The following is a 15,182-nucleotide window of genomic DNA, read 5'->3' as shown; positions in this document are numbered from 1 at the left end:
GGGGCGGGGGGGGGGTGCGCAGCCTACTTTGTACTCCATGAAAAAGTACTAGATTTTGAGAACCAGCCTGAGTGAGCTTTGTATATTTGTGTGCATATCTATCAGCACATGCACACACATTCACATACGAATGCATGCATGTAAGTCATTCAGGCCCCTTCTGGAACAGCAAGATTGAGTGTGTGAAAACTGCCTCCAGCCTCCAGCTTCGGTTCTAATCTACCAGTCATTCAGGAGACACAAGGCAGGGCCTTAGGACTGCCCCAGAAGAATTTTAGGTATGAACAATGAACTCACTCACTCTTTCCCCCTCACCGTCCTGAAAAACTGAGGGAGAAAGAAAAAAGCAACAGGCGCGCAGGCCTGCTTCACTTTTGAAAAGAGCCTCAGCTCTGGCAAGCCCTGGTTTTCCATCGGATAAGCGCCCTCCCCCAGGGTCCTGGCCAGTCAAAGCTGCTCTCCACAGGGGCCTTCTCACCACCTTCGTGTTTTCTCAAGCACTTGTTCAAAAACACATTTAAGTGGAATGTTTTCGTTTCTGCAGATTGCATTAATTATGGGTTCGCTAGCGCGGCGGGCGCACAAGGGCTGCCCGCTGGGATCTGCAGACACCGGCCTTGGCCGAGTGGCCGCGGTTGGTTTGGCCTGCGGTGGACGCGCTCAGCCCCCATCCACACAGCTTGGCTTCTGGCACCTCGCGCCTCGGCGTGGCGGAGACTGCAGCTGAGGGAGACAAACTTAGAGTGGTCAACCGCGGTGCCACACGCGCTCGGGAGCGCGCCCTGGAGCGCGCAGCATCCTGCCACCGAGCAGAGAGCCCAGCGGGCCACCCGCGCTCCTCCGCACCGCATCCGCTCCAGATCGCTCCTCCGCTATCAACAAAAGAGAGATGGTCTTGATTTCAGTGTCATCTGCGTCTTTCGCGGTTCAGTTAAGGAAGAGGGAATCTCTGCAAGGCTCAGCCACAAGCGGGGCCCATCGGCTGCGACCCCTTCACCCGACAAGGGGCCACTGGGTCCCTGTGGCGCCCTAGCTGGGAAGCGCCGCTCCTTAACCCCAGGTTGGGTCCGCGTGGGGCTAGGAGGGCGCCCGGTCCCCCAGGGTCCGCCCTGGGACAGTCGCGAGGCATCAATACCTCTGGCCTCCTGGATTCTACGTCGTCCCCTCCCGTCCCAAGTGGGGGACGCGGGACATCCCCGAGTGCCAGTTCCCACCTATCGCTGGCTGCTGGGACCCGGTAGCCCTTCGCAGCCAAGGGCTCATCGTCGGCCGGGAACTCGCATGCCGCGGGACCCTCCCGGTCCCACCTGCTGGAACCCCGCAGGCCACCTGCTCCGGGCCACGTCCCGGAGGGTGGCGTGGCGTCTGGGCCGGGGAGGACCGGGGACCGCCGGGTCGCCGCGGGGGACTTACGGTGAGCGCCGAGAACTTCTGCGCGGGCGCGGGCGGCAGGAGCGCGGCGAGCAGCGGCAGCCAGAACAGCTGCGGGAGCATGGTGACGGGCGGGGAGGCCGGGCGGCGCGCTGCGCCCTGGCACGCGGGGGACTGGGCTGCGCCGGCCGGGCTGCGGGTGGGGAGCCGCTCGGCCGTCCTGCGCCACCGCAGAGGAGGGCGCGACCAGCCGCGCCCAGGCCCGAGCGCCGCTCCGCGTCCTCGGCCGCTGCCCCGCTGCTGTCAAATACCCGAGCTTCCCGGATCCTCCCCTTCGCCCTCCCCGCCCTCGCGCCGGCCCGCTCTCCTCCCTCTGCCCCACCTCCAGCTGCCGCGCCCTCCCGCTCGGGGCCGCCAGGCGCGCGGGGCTGCGGAGATGGCCAGGGCCACCAGGGCCCGCCGGCGCCCGCGGTGCTGGTCGCACGCCTCCTGCCGTGCTCGCACGGGCACACACATAACATACATACATGCGTGCACACGCACATGCGTTCCCCGGGAGGTGCTCTGCGCCCCGCCCTCCTGCCCCAGGGTGCAGTCTGTCCTAGCCTTGGCTGGTCCCCACTGCACCCTGTGGAACCTCCTGACACCTAGCACCGACCGGAATACAGCCCTCCTTCCGTGGGCTGCCGGGTCACTTGCTCTCCGGTGGGATCACTAAGGGAGCCGTCAAGTCCTGCATCTTTCCACAGGTTAATCCTGGGGAATGGGGTTGGGGTCTGGCACCCAGATCTGAGAGGGGTGTGACTTTCTTATTCTGGGCAAGTTTAGGGGCATGTGGCCATGCAAGCAGATGGAGAGACTCTGAAACCAGCCTGAAGCAGCTCAGGTGAACTTCAGCAAGCCAGGTTGTGCAAGCTGTTCACTGCCAAGGAAGCCAAGGAGATTTTTGCACACCCTGGTCTGCAAAACGACAGCATTGTTGAAATAGTTTAGCCTTGGCTGGTAGCTTCAGAGGAAAAGGCCCCAACTCTGCCTCACACAGAAAGCGCACAGGGAAGACAGCCCAGAACAATGATCAGTTGGCTTGTCAGGGGCTCTCTGGAAGAGACAAAACAGAAGATCCACCTCTGACTTTTTTCTGGTGTCAGTGCTGCTGCCTGTTGAGGCCTATGAGGCAGTGGGCTTCATGGGTGACCGGAGGGGGGGACTGCACTGTCCCAGCCTGGCAGCTGGCAGCGAGGGAGATGAGGGCCCTGGGGCTGTGCAAGGATGGTGTTGTAGAAGGAGATTCTCCTTAGCCAAAAACGCCACCATCTTCAACAGATAAGTTGTGCCTGCTTCACAAGGGGCCATCAGGAGCTAGCCTGTGGGCCGCTGAGCTTCCCTCAGAGAAGGAGAGGGTGAGAAGGGTCCCTGGAGCCCTTAGGCCTCCCAAGCCTTTGTGTTCAATTCTTCCCTAACTGCACTTGGTCTCCAGGTCTCAGGAGGTGTACAGACTGGGGAAGGGTAACTGAAGGGGGCTCTGGCTACGCCCTTCATCCAAAGTCCGAGAGACCATCCAGCATAGCTGCTGTGGGTCACTCATGCTCTGTAAGACCAATGCACTCAAGTGTTTCTCCAGGGGGAGCTTGGGTAGAATTGAACTTTGGTTTGTCAGTGGGGCTGTATGAGGAGGGGTAGACATTGTTTACATCTCCACAAAAAGGAATTCTCACACAACTGGAGAGAAGGGGAGACTTCCAGAGCCTGAGCTGCTAGGAGACCCTTTCAAACTCTAGTCTATAAACCATTCAACACACTGTTCCTGCTCTGTCACTTGGGTCCAGAGACAAGCTTAAATATGTAAGCAAACAACAAAAATCCAAGTCAAAACGGAATAAATAGATGCTTCGTACTAACAGTCTGAAGAAAGTGTGTGTTCAAACTGCCATACCGCCTCCAAAAAGCACTTGCGCCCAAACATTTCCTTTCACTCTTTATTTAGAGCACTGCAAATTGTTAGCTGAAATACTACACACTGCACCTTTGTCTGGGACACAGAGACTAAGAACAACCCATTTTCACCCTCTTCCATTCTCTGTGCCCAGAAGTAGTGGCTTTCATTTGCTCCCACTTTACAGACTAGAAACAAAGGAAAGAGGCCATGTGTCCTAGCCAGATTGCCTCAGCCACAAAACCAGGGGCCGAATCCAGATGTCCTAACTTGCAACTCTGGCAAGTTTACTCATATCCTCTGGAGATAGAAATGGCAGAAGAAAACTTGGCTTTCCCCCACCCTGGATCCTAGAATCTCACTACATCTTTCATGCATCCTCCGGGACTTCAGAGAGATCAGCGTAACATGCTTTTCCAAGACGCTGACAGATGAAGCGGATTGAAGCCTTCAGAGACCTTTAACATTTGGAGGCGCTCACATGGACTGAAGGCCAAGTTTTATTTTCTTTAAGAACCTAGAAGTGGGGTTTGGAGAGATAACCAGTTCCTTTTGTGTGGAGAAAACAGAACATTTATTAAAACCACTAAGAAATGGTTCAGTGTGTCAATCACATCCTTCAAAGTTAAGAGGCAAGTAATCAGCTCACACTTCCCAGATATCTGTACAGGACAGAAAAATATCCCTTATCATGGAAATGGGCCTTCATGATAAGTCAGCAAAGGCTGGCCTTTGGGTGTGGCCTGTGAATCCCAAATTTACATTTCTGACCCTGGTGAAAGTTGGGCACAAAGTAGGACACAAGAATCAATCCTGGGACCCTAACCATCACATTTCTCCACAGACCTTCTTTGGCCACTGGCACCGGCTTGCTTTTCTTATTTGACTTTGCTTAAACTGGGAAGTAGTTTTACTCTTGTTAAAGGCATTACACACCTTAATGATCATTTCTGGCTTACTTGTGTTTGACCAGAAAAAAAAAAACTGTCATTTTCCCACCTCAGTATACAAAACACAAATGTAGTCAAATGTCTTTTTCTTATTTATGACTTCCAAGGTTTACCTCAGCTGTCCTGAGTGTTCACTGAGGCTGAGTTGGAGCAAGAGCACTGACCACTGTGCCTATGATGCATGTCACCAGTCATGCATGGTGGCTGACCATCAGCCGCTTGTTTCAATATTTTCTCCAAATTTGACTTTATCCTGAGAGGAGAATCTTCACCCTGGATTCCCTCATGTACATTCTGTGTAAATGTTCTTCTAGGCTGTCTCTCCTGTTGTCTGGGATTTCTAAAGTTTCTTGGGCTGTCCCTTCAGTGGCCTATCTTTTCCTTTAATGGGTTCTTTCAGTCCCTGATAGCCTATATCCATCCTGGGCTTTCTAGAACCTGCCTCCCAGAGTATGTGAACAGAATTAGCATGGTTTGATGAATCTGGAAAAGGGGTCCTGGTTGGGCCAGCCGTCACTGTGCTGTAGGACATGGCATACAGTTTGCCAAGCTGAAGTGAGCACATGCTGTTGCTTCGGGAGATAATGGATCTAGCTCCTGGCTGGAGTTCATCTGCCACTCGAGTTTCCTGTATCTACTGAATAAAATTTGGATTTGTCCTTGTGTTGTCATGTAAACAAGTCTTTTCCTCCTTCACATGACATATTTCATGTCAACACTTCCCAGCACTTTTATGGAAATAATTCATGACCAATTGGAATGTGCTGGCTTTTGTGTGCAAATTAGCTAAGTCATTCCCACAGAACTCTGAAAAGTAGCATTCTGCAGGCAGCAATAATGAACCCAGGAGGTCACAGTATTTTCCCCATCCACAAGGCTGGCAGGGTGGGAGCAGAGGCTAACTTGACTTCATCTCAGCGATGTCTTCCTCTGCTCAGCATCTCTGACTCATGAGGAGCCTGGGGTTCAGGCCACAGCCCATCATGGCCTTGAGATACCTAGTTCTTAAGCTTTTGAAATCATAAACTCCTTTGAGGCATGATGAAAACTATGGGCCTTTTCCTCCCAGGAGAATGTGCGTCGTGTGTGCACAGGCGCGCGCTCACAGACTCGTCTTTTGTTTATTCAGGATCTGCCATCGAACCAATGAAGAGCACTTTGCAGTTGTTTCTGATTTATCGATGACACTTCAACCGAGCTCGGTGTTTCACAACTTAAAGTTTTCAAAGAAAGCTCTGTCTCGCAAAGCCATGGAAGCACAGTGTTCCTGGGGAGGTCAGTCCCTCCAGCACTGCTGACTGATGGCTATGCAAACAGAGCAGACACAGTCAGGGGAAAGTGGATGGGGGATTTATTCAACCTAAATAGAGGATCTTATGAAAGGTTGAGACCCCCCATGAGGGCTGCTACACCCTCAAGCTCACCGAAAGCTCCTTATCAGAAGAGCTGGAAGCCAGGTCTGCCTTTCTGCTCCTGGAACAGCCTTTGCCAGAGTGAGACACTCCCAGAAAACATCAGTCAAAGCTAATAAAATCCACAGAGACCCAGACCTAGCATCGTGCAGGTGTGCTCACAAAAACAACTGAGTGAAGCCAGCCGCCTCCAAACTCAAACTCACCTGGCCTAGAGCACCTCAGCACAGCCCTCCTGTCAAGCAGGCCAAGGCCACCTCAGGATCAGCCCTCTGTGTGAACTAGCCTAGACATCTCAGGATCAGCCCTCCTTGCCTGTCCAGGACCAACCATCCCTGTCAGTCCAGCCCAGGCTCCCTCAGGACTGACCTTCCATGGCCTAGAACACCTCAGAACTGGCCCTTTTGCTAACCCACCTCAGTCCTTTCTTCCTGGGAGACACAACTTCAGGGAAGAAAAAAGAAACATTTTAAAACGCTGAAATGCAGCTTGCCAGGAATCCTCTGGGGCAGTGTGGACCACACAGACAGACTTTATATGGACAGAAAGCCGTGTAAGAAGATACTCTAATAAAGAGAGCTCTCCATTTAACCTTCAGTGACTTCCCTTCTCCCAGCTCTTCCCTGACCCAGCATGCAGTGGGTGAATTCCACTCACCCTCCACACCCACCTCCTCCCCTGCTCTGAGTATTAAGATGTGGTTCACAGAGAGAAAGATCTTTATGTCTTTCCGTCAGACAGCTCATGCCCAAGCTGCCCGGCGGTGGGAGCTCCGGTGTGAGAACTGCCCCACCATGTGCCCTGTACTCCGCGTCTCGTCTCCCATCAACTGGCTCTACTTTGCCTTTGGCTCTCCTGCTGCCTCCAGCCCAGGAAGCCAAGTTTGGTCCTGACTTGTTTTGCTTCCAACCTCTATAATACTTTTCATCTCTAGAAAATGATTCCCAAAGAAGAGATTCAGTTACATGATTTGGAATTGTGTGTACACGCTCAGGGCCCCAAGCTCACACAAGCATGGGGGAAAGCATCGTACAAGCAAGCACAGCTCACACAGGGCAAGTGGCACAGCACCTGTCTACTACCTCTGGCTCCGCCCTCCTCAGTAAGTCCTGTACTTGTTCAATCACTTGGAACCCGCCTCCTCCACGTACTGAATAATCACTCATTCCTCTGCAGGTGCCGGCATCTTCAGTACTTTAACACTAACAGCAATTCTGACCTTATCGCTATAACATCCTGTGCAAGGCAAGGTATGTGCTAAAGTTGCACTGCACACATGACAGCTGTTGTTTAAAAACTTCAGGAAGGATGTCCACAGAGAGTAAATGGAATTGTGACCATTGGGCTACGTCTGAGCAAGCCGGTGCCATTCAAGGACACCAAAGGCACCTTCACTTTGACGGAGCAATGCGATGGGTGGCCTCTACAGCAGTGTGGCTTCCTCTGTGTCTAATGGGGGCAGCTGGACGCCCTCTGGGCCCCACACCTCTAACTTTATGTGATTTGAAATACTGGTTAGTATGAAAGTACAGTTGAAATTATCTAGCCCCAAAAGAGTAGCCTTCAAGTTTATTAGCTAATATCAGTATCAGTAATTAGAATTATCAGAAGTGGGCTAGAGAGATGGCTTAGCAGTTGAAAGCACTTGCCACTTTTCCAGAGGACCTCGGTTCAAGTTCCCAGAACTCAAGTCAGGTGACTCACAACTGCCTGTGACTCCAGCTCCAGGGGATCTAACATCCTCTTCTGGCCTCCTTGAGCACCTGCACACACGTGCTCACACAAACAAACACACACAAAATTTAAAAAGAAAATAAATTTAAAGAAACAATCATCAAGAGTCTTTTAAGCCTTTATTCATTTTTAATATTTGTAAACTTTATACTAAGAATTTTCAAGTTGTTCCACAGATCTTTACAATATTTTTAACATTTCAAATTTATTTTCTATCTCAAAACTGTCGGAATTTATACGCTACCATCAAGAAGAATAACATTTTATCCACAAATGTGAAAAGAAAAATTACTTCTAATTAACTTATGACAGAATATTCTCTTACAAATAAATGTCTTTCAGGGCCATCGCCGTCCCACTTCAGGGCTGTGAACCGTGGGGAGATGTTCTTCTCTAGGGGCAACAACAATGTGCAGGACAATCCACAGGCACAGACAGATCCACACAGGCGCCATGATCCAGTGGGAGGCACAGAGCCCTCTGTGGTAGAACCCATGGCAGACACACATACGCTCAGGTCTACCCATCACATGCCTCTTCCTCAGAATAGACAGAGGCCCCCAGACCTATGAGGACATAACCAGTGCAAGAAGTCATGAGCACCTGAGCCAGGATGTGCCCCACAGGGGCAGGACAGGAAGGACACCTGGTCCTCCTCAGTGTGCATAGAGGGCAGGAAGAGAAAGCACAGTGGGCTTAACCGGCCCCAAAGTGAGGTGCAGAGAGAGAATGGAGTGGGCATCGAGGGAAGGGGGGAGGGCTACTGAAGCCTTTCTAAAAAAAAAAAAATTAAGATCCTTGGGCTGGGCTACTTGGGCAGTGACACTCTTAACTCTAAAATGAAATGGACAGGGCTGGCAAAATGGCTCAGCAGCTAAAGGGGCTTGTAACAAAGCCTGATGACCTGAGTTGTTTGATCCTTGAGACCTATATAATAGAGGGAGAGGACTGATGTCTGCAGGTTGTCCCTTGACGTCCACACGCTCACTGTAGCTGACACATACAAACACACACACACACACACACACACACACACATTAATGTTTGGAAACCTTAATTAAAATGAAATGGACAGACATATTAGACGGATTCCTGATGTCCCTAGCTTGCCTACTGTCCCCACAGATCTGTGCTCTGAACAAACAGCTGTACCCAACACTCTCTGATAAGTACAATCAAGAATGGAGAGGAAGATGCCGCCACCCAACCAAGCCAGCTGGCAGAGTGGCTACTCTAGACTCGGTGGAAGTCACGTGGCTCCACTGCCCCAAGCATGAAGCCTTTACCCACTGTTACCACAGAACATGCCGTGGGTGGCTGGCCCACTACACAGTGAGCAAACAGGTCACTCTCTTCCTCCAGCGCCAAGCTCTCCCAACTTCCCCATAGCTTTCGCCTGTGGCCTCCTTAAAGCTGGGAGTTGTGTGAGCAGCACGCCCCCAGGACCAGAGTTTCACTCATACCCCTCTGAACACCCTCGTTCCTCCCCTCCTGGGGTTAGTGCACCTCCATGTTTCAGGAAACATGGCTGCTAGCACCTCACTTCCAGGCATGAAACTATTAATAAGCAACCACTGCATCATGGTCACCCTAAACCTCTGCAGCCAGAGGAAACAAAGTCTGACTTAAAATGTTGGTGGATGGGGTCCGTGTGACTTAGCACTGCCAAGCTGCCCGCTGGGTCTGGGTACCAGGGACCTGCCTGGGGGTCAGAGTGCTCATGCCTTGGTCCTTTACCGTGTAGCCTTTCTTCCCAGCCTGGCCACTGGCTTCCCTCAGTCTAGACGTCCAAGAAAGAGGCAGAGAAAACTCCAAACCCCAGTCCTTTAATAACCTAATCTCAAAGTGACTTCCACAGCCCTGTTTCACTCCCATCAGGAGCAAGTCAATAATCCCAGCTGCACTCACTCACAGGCAGGGCATGGGCCTGAATGTTGCCCATCACAGAAGACCATCAAAGACAGGGCTTGTGGGAGGGAGGCTCTGAGGTATGGACAATGTGATCCTGGACTAAAAGGCCCTTAAGAGCGAGCTCAGAAACACCCAGAACAGCTTGTGACTCTTCCAGATCATCACAGACCTAGAGGCAGACAGAGGCCGTTCAGAGGGGGGCTCACACCTCTGCAGTGAGACAGGAGGAAAAACACCCAGAATGAGGCAGAGTGACCTAGGCAGGTGACCTTGCTGGGGCCAGGCAGTCAGAGAGACCCCCAAACTGCCCAGAAATGCCTCAGAAACCAGAGACAGGGAGTTTTTCAAACACATACTGCACATAAACACACATGGACATGCATATACATAATCACGTAGGAACGTAAACATGGAACACAACACACACACAGACACATACATTCCTGGAAACACTAACATACTTGTAAACAGAGACACAAGCATGCAGTTATACACATGACACAAAAGCACACAGAAAGACACACACAGAAACCTACACAGATGCAGAAACGCCCATGCATACTGAAACACAGACACAGGCACACAATGTCTAACATAGGCACCCACACAGGCAGACGGAATCACAAAGATACTGCACACATACTTAGGAAAACACACACACACACACACACACACACACACACACACACACCCTCCACCAAACTGCTTTCAACCAGATCATCTGGACAAAGGCATGTAGTCAGCATGCTGGGCTGGATCCATCCCTCTCCCCTCCAAGGCCTGCCCTACCTGTGGTTCCCCATCAGAGATGTACACAAATCCTAGATCACTTCTGCTACTCAGTTTCAAAAACACATGTAAGTGAGTGCTCATAGAAGTGGGGCAGGATGGGGAGCCATGGGTAATCCTCCACAGACAAGACACAGGGGAAGTGAAGCTATCAACTACTCATCCTTTGTCCGCTGAGCAGGGGAGATGACAGCAGAGTGCATTCTTGGTCTCCTAGAGGAGACTGAAGTTGTGCTGTGCTTAGCATAAGGACATTACCCCCAGACACACCAGCTACTCAACAGCAGCCAGATGGGATGTCCATCCCCACTATGAACTGATCTTTGCCGAAGTCAGTGAGCCTCAGATCCCTAAGACCTGGTGCCAACTCTGCCTGGACCTCCGTGTGCCCACATTCCCTGTGGAAGGCCTAGCTTGGAAGCCAGGGGCTTTCTGGGTGGCCTCCAGCTCAGAGGGAAGGAGCTCTTCCTTCTCAAAGTCTTCTTCCTGTTTCCAGTGCTGCTCCCACAGTGTGTGTGAGCTCACGCCCTCCTACAGCTTGGACTGCCTCACCTCCAGGGCCAAGTAGTAGAGCAAGAGGCCTCTGCACCACAGGAGCAGCCATCTTGTTAGTGACAACCACTGCACTGGGGCATGCCACAGGCACAACAGTAATACCTGACTCCTGTCCTGTGCTCTCAACCCCAGCACACAACACACATGTACACACACATACAACCCCCCCACACACCCCATCCCGTGCCCTGTAGCTCCAGCTTCACACCTGGACTCTTAGGTGCATAACAGATACTGACTTTGGCAGAAGAGAGCTGAGGACACGGGGGACTCATATCTGAGGTAATCACAAATAGAATCTTCCTGGTGCAGGCTGGCACACATCTAGAATTTACACTTCCCTCCAAACCTTGGGTTTCTGATCTGCACCCTGACTCAGAGGAGCCTCTTGTCAGCCAGTGCTGTTGCAGAAAAGCTTTTGCCTGGCAGGCTGAGGGGGCACCTCGTGCCTGTCCCCTTCCTTCTTTTCTGTTCCTCTGTCACACTCTGTCACAAGTAGCTAGGCATCTGCTTTGGCTTCTGAGCGCTGAGGTCCTACGCACGGCACAGCGGCAGGTATGCCCAGGACCTGACACATTCTTCAGTATGCACTGAGTCTCTCAGCCTGTGGAGTTATAACAGGGTTAGTTAAGAGCAACACTGACAAGGGCAGTTGTCACCGTGGACTAAGTCAGGTGCAATCTCTGGGGGAGCAAGACTCGAGCCAGGGATGGATGGGTACTGGGAAAGTTGAGGTAATGAACAGGTACTCATCCCCCTGAAGCAGCCCATGCACACATGAACTGGACACTGGTACTTTCATTCCAGGGTAAAGCTAATGTGCATGTCTGCATGGTCTGACCCAACAGTGACAGTCTCATACTCCAGCAAATTATTATGGGAAACAATAGAGAACTATTACATAACACACACACACACACACACACACACACACATAGAGAACTATTACATAACACACACACACACACACACACACAGAGAACTATTACATAACACAGAGAGAGAGAGAGACAGAGACAGAGACAGAGACACAGAGAGAGAGAAGTATTAAGGGAGTTGACCTCTGCAGTATCAGGAGATGGCAACCTTGAGGTCCACGGGGAAGAGCAGAGGCTAACCTGGGAAACACCTGGCATGGCCATCTCCTGTCTACAGGCTGTCTGCAGGCAGAATTTGTGCTCTCTCAGGGAACTCTCTTTCCTCTGAGGGCTTCAGTCAGCTGGTGAAGGCCCACCCACATGGTGCAGGGCCATTATCTGCTGGCTAAATGTTCATATATCTTCAACAGCCACAGTCACACTGTTTGGCCAAACAGCTGGGCACCTTGACCCAGGCACATGGACTCATAAAATCAACCAGCACAGCCACTCTGGGTCCCTGAGCCACGGGTGCACAGGTCAGTAGCTACAACACTGTAGAGCTGGAGACGTGAGTATGGCTCTCAAAGAGAGTTCTCAGGCAGTACAGAGTTCACCAACATCATCACCACTGTCACATGTTAAGCCAGCTGCACTCCAGGCCTCACAGCAAAGGGGAAGCTGCCTTCAAAGAGGTGGTGGGGCAGGAAAGAAAATCAAGTCATTCTGAGTGGGAGTGGGCAGCTCAGATGGTGAATTACCAGTGTCTTCTCTTCCTTCTTTGCTGTCTCCTGCTCTGAGAGCTTTAGGAAGGAAGGACAAGGAATGTAAAAGGTCTTACCGAGGTAGCACAGCTGTGCATACTGGGCACACCCGCTTCCACAGAAGGGTAGACCCGGTGAGAAGCAGGTGGCCGCCACTAATCACAGCACCTGTTCTCCATTACGCCTATCTCGTTTCATAACTCATGGATAAGTTTGGTGGGCAGCAAAGAGTGTCTGTACACTGGTCCACACTTTTTAAAGTGTGCAGAAGTTGGGCTCTTGAATAGGCCACCATGTATAGAGCACACAGAGACAAAGGCAGCACCGGCCAGAGCCCCCAGGGAAGGGAAAACGGTAGCAGTGCAGGGTGCCCTCCACCTAGATGCAGCTGTGCACGCTGATTTCACACTTTCAGCTCAAAGTCTAGGCTGATCACTTCCTAGTTACTCCCGTGTCTCTCTGGGCTCCGGTTTCTTGCTTACACCCTCCCAGAAATGGAGGGCTTTGACAGGTCTGGCTTACAATGCTGAGGGATTCTGAAGGTGAGGGATTGAATGAACAAAGCTGTTTTCTGGTTCCTGGACTAAGGGACTTTCTGCGCTTTCTATCAACCAATTCTAAGCCAACCAACAGACACTAGATTTGGTTGACATCGTAATAGACTTAACATCATCAGCCATGGTAAAGGACCTCAGAAATTCAACATAAAGTGTTTCTTCACCTGGATCAGGATGAAAAGCTGACATGGACACCTGAGCAAGACCCTGTGTCAAAATAAAAAGTGAAAAAGAGTGCTCAGGATATAGCCCAGAAATAGAACAATTACCCAGGATGTGTGAAGCCCTGGGTTCAAATGCTAGCACCAGAAAAAGACACAGTCGTGTCTGGAGAGATGCTCAGCAGTTAGAGCACTGGCTGCTCTTGCAGAGGACCTGGGGTTTGTTCCCAGCACCCACACAGCAGCTAACAACTGTCCATAACTTCAGTTTCAGGGGAGCAGATGCCCTCTTCTGACCTCTGTGTGCATTGCATGACTTGGGTGCACTTACACACATGCAGGCAATACACTCATACACTAAAATAAAAATAATAAAAATACATTTTTTTAAAAAAAAAAAAGAGTTCTTTATAAGTAGAGTGCCATCCACTGAGTTGTACCCCTTCCTTAAAATTCCTGTGTTGAAGCCTGAGCCCCCTATGACTATATTTGGAGTTGGGGCCTTGAGACAAGGTTTAATGAGGTCATAAAGATGAGACCTAATCTGACAGGCCTGGCCTTGATCAGAGGAGGAAGAGACCAGGGCCAACCCTCCATCCATGCATACCCAGAACATGGGAGGATACAGGGAGGAGATGCCACCTGCCATAGGATGGTGTTTCCCAGAAGCCAGCCTTTCCCAGTGACTCTGGGTAACCTTAAATTTCCATTGTTCTGGCCTCTGTACTGGTGCTTTACTGTAGCAGCCCTGGCTCACTGGCCCCCACGTTTGTCCACCATGTACCTTTGGCTATACCAAGCTCACTTATTACCTGTTCAAATGTGAAAGTCAATTATCATCTGTCTCATCGTGAAGTACTGGTAATCTTGTGCCAGTGTCCCACGGGGACCATGGGCTCTGGTCAAACCCAGTTGCTCTGTTTCTCCCTTTGGGTATCTTTTACAAAGTCATCCGAATTCTTGAGGTCGTCACAGTTCTAAGCACAGTCTGATAGTATCACTATCTTATGGTAAAAATTAGTGCCTTTTAGAAAAACATTTCTTTCCCCAAACAGTGAAAATTATAAAACATTCATGGAAAAAATGAAGATTGGAAGAATTAATATGCTAAAGTGTACTGCTGTGCAAAACGAACTACAGAGTCTATACAACTGTGTCATAAGTTCAATGAGATTATCATTGAAATAAATGGAAAAAATACTAAAATTCACACGGAACCTCAGAAGAGCCCACAAAGGCAAAGCAATCTTGAGAGGAAAAATGAACAAAACAAGGCAGGGGCATCCTGACTTCAAACTACATTGCAGAGCTCCAGTGACCAAAACAGTACAACATGTCAGAAAGCTGGCACTTGCACAACTGGGACAGAGTAGAATGCCTAGAAATAAGTCCACACATATACAGCCAATCGGTTTCCAATCCAGATATGAAAATCACACTGAGAAGAGACAGTATCCTCAAAGTGTCAGTGCTGGGAACGCTGGAGTTTCACATGCAGAAGAACAAAATCCAAAACAAATTTCTTTGGTCTTTTTGATACAGGGTCTCCCTGTAGCCCCAGCTATTCTGGAAAGCACTGTGTGGACCAGACTGGCCTTGAACTCATAGAGATCAGCCTGCCTCTGCCTCCCGAGTGCTGGGATTAAAGGCGTGCGCCACCATGCCAAGCCTACGAAATCAAATTTTTATCTCACTGTGCATAAAAATCTTCTCAAATAATGACTGGAGAGATGGCTCAGCGGTTAAGAACACTGGTTGTTCTTGCCGAAGACCCAGATTCAAATGCCAGCACCCACATGGCAACTAACAAATGTCCGTAACTCCAGTCCCAGAGGATCCAACAGTCTCTTCTGACCTCCACAGGCATTGCATGACATAGATGCACTTACCTACATGCGGGCAATACATGCCCACACGTAAAATAAAAATAATAAATAAAGTTAAAAGAAAAAGTTTGTGGGTCCTGGGCTAGGAAAGGAACCCATAGAACTGAAGCAAAAACAGGCAAAAGATGTGATTTTAAAATAAAAGAGTTCTATGTGACTAGACAGGCCGTAGGGGAGAGCCTAATACTGCTATGGTGGAGACCAGAGGAAATGTAATAGTTCAAAAGCCCACTGAAAAAAATGCACACACAATATCTGTATATGAGTGTGTGTGTGTGTGTGTGTGTGTGTGTGTGTGTGTG

General features: G+C 50.4%; 1 protein-coding gene across 2 annotated transcripts in view; it reads right to left on the bottom strand.

The window, feature by feature from the left end:
• The window catches only part of Smoc2 (SPARC related modular calcium binding 2), a 132,861-nt gene extending 131,200 nt beyond the window's left edge, over window positions 1-1,661 (bottom strand). For both annotated transcript variants that reach the window (XM_008843408.3, XM_017800699.2), the window contains exon 1: window positions 1,414-1,661. In XM_008843408.3, the coding sequence (XP_008841630.2) occupies window positions 1,414-1,494 (81 nt within the window). In that variant the 5' untranslated portion in view covers window positions 1,495-1,661. The remainder of the gene's footprint in view (window positions 1-1,413) is intronic.
• Between the last annotated feature and the right edge of the window lie 13,521 nt (window positions 1,662-15,182).

Source organism: Nannospalax galili, unplaced genomic scaffold (assembly GCF_000622305.1).
Source record: "Nannospalax galili isolate Female #2095 unplaced genomic scaffold, S.galili_v1.0 scaffold60, whole genome shotgun sequence".
Lineage (NCBI taxonomy): Eukaryota > Metazoa > Chordata > Mammalia > Rodentia > Spalacidae > Nannospalax > Nannospalax galili.
The sequence above is the reverse complement of the archived record's forward strand: the minus strand, read 5'-3'. Positions and strand labels throughout refer to the sequence as shown.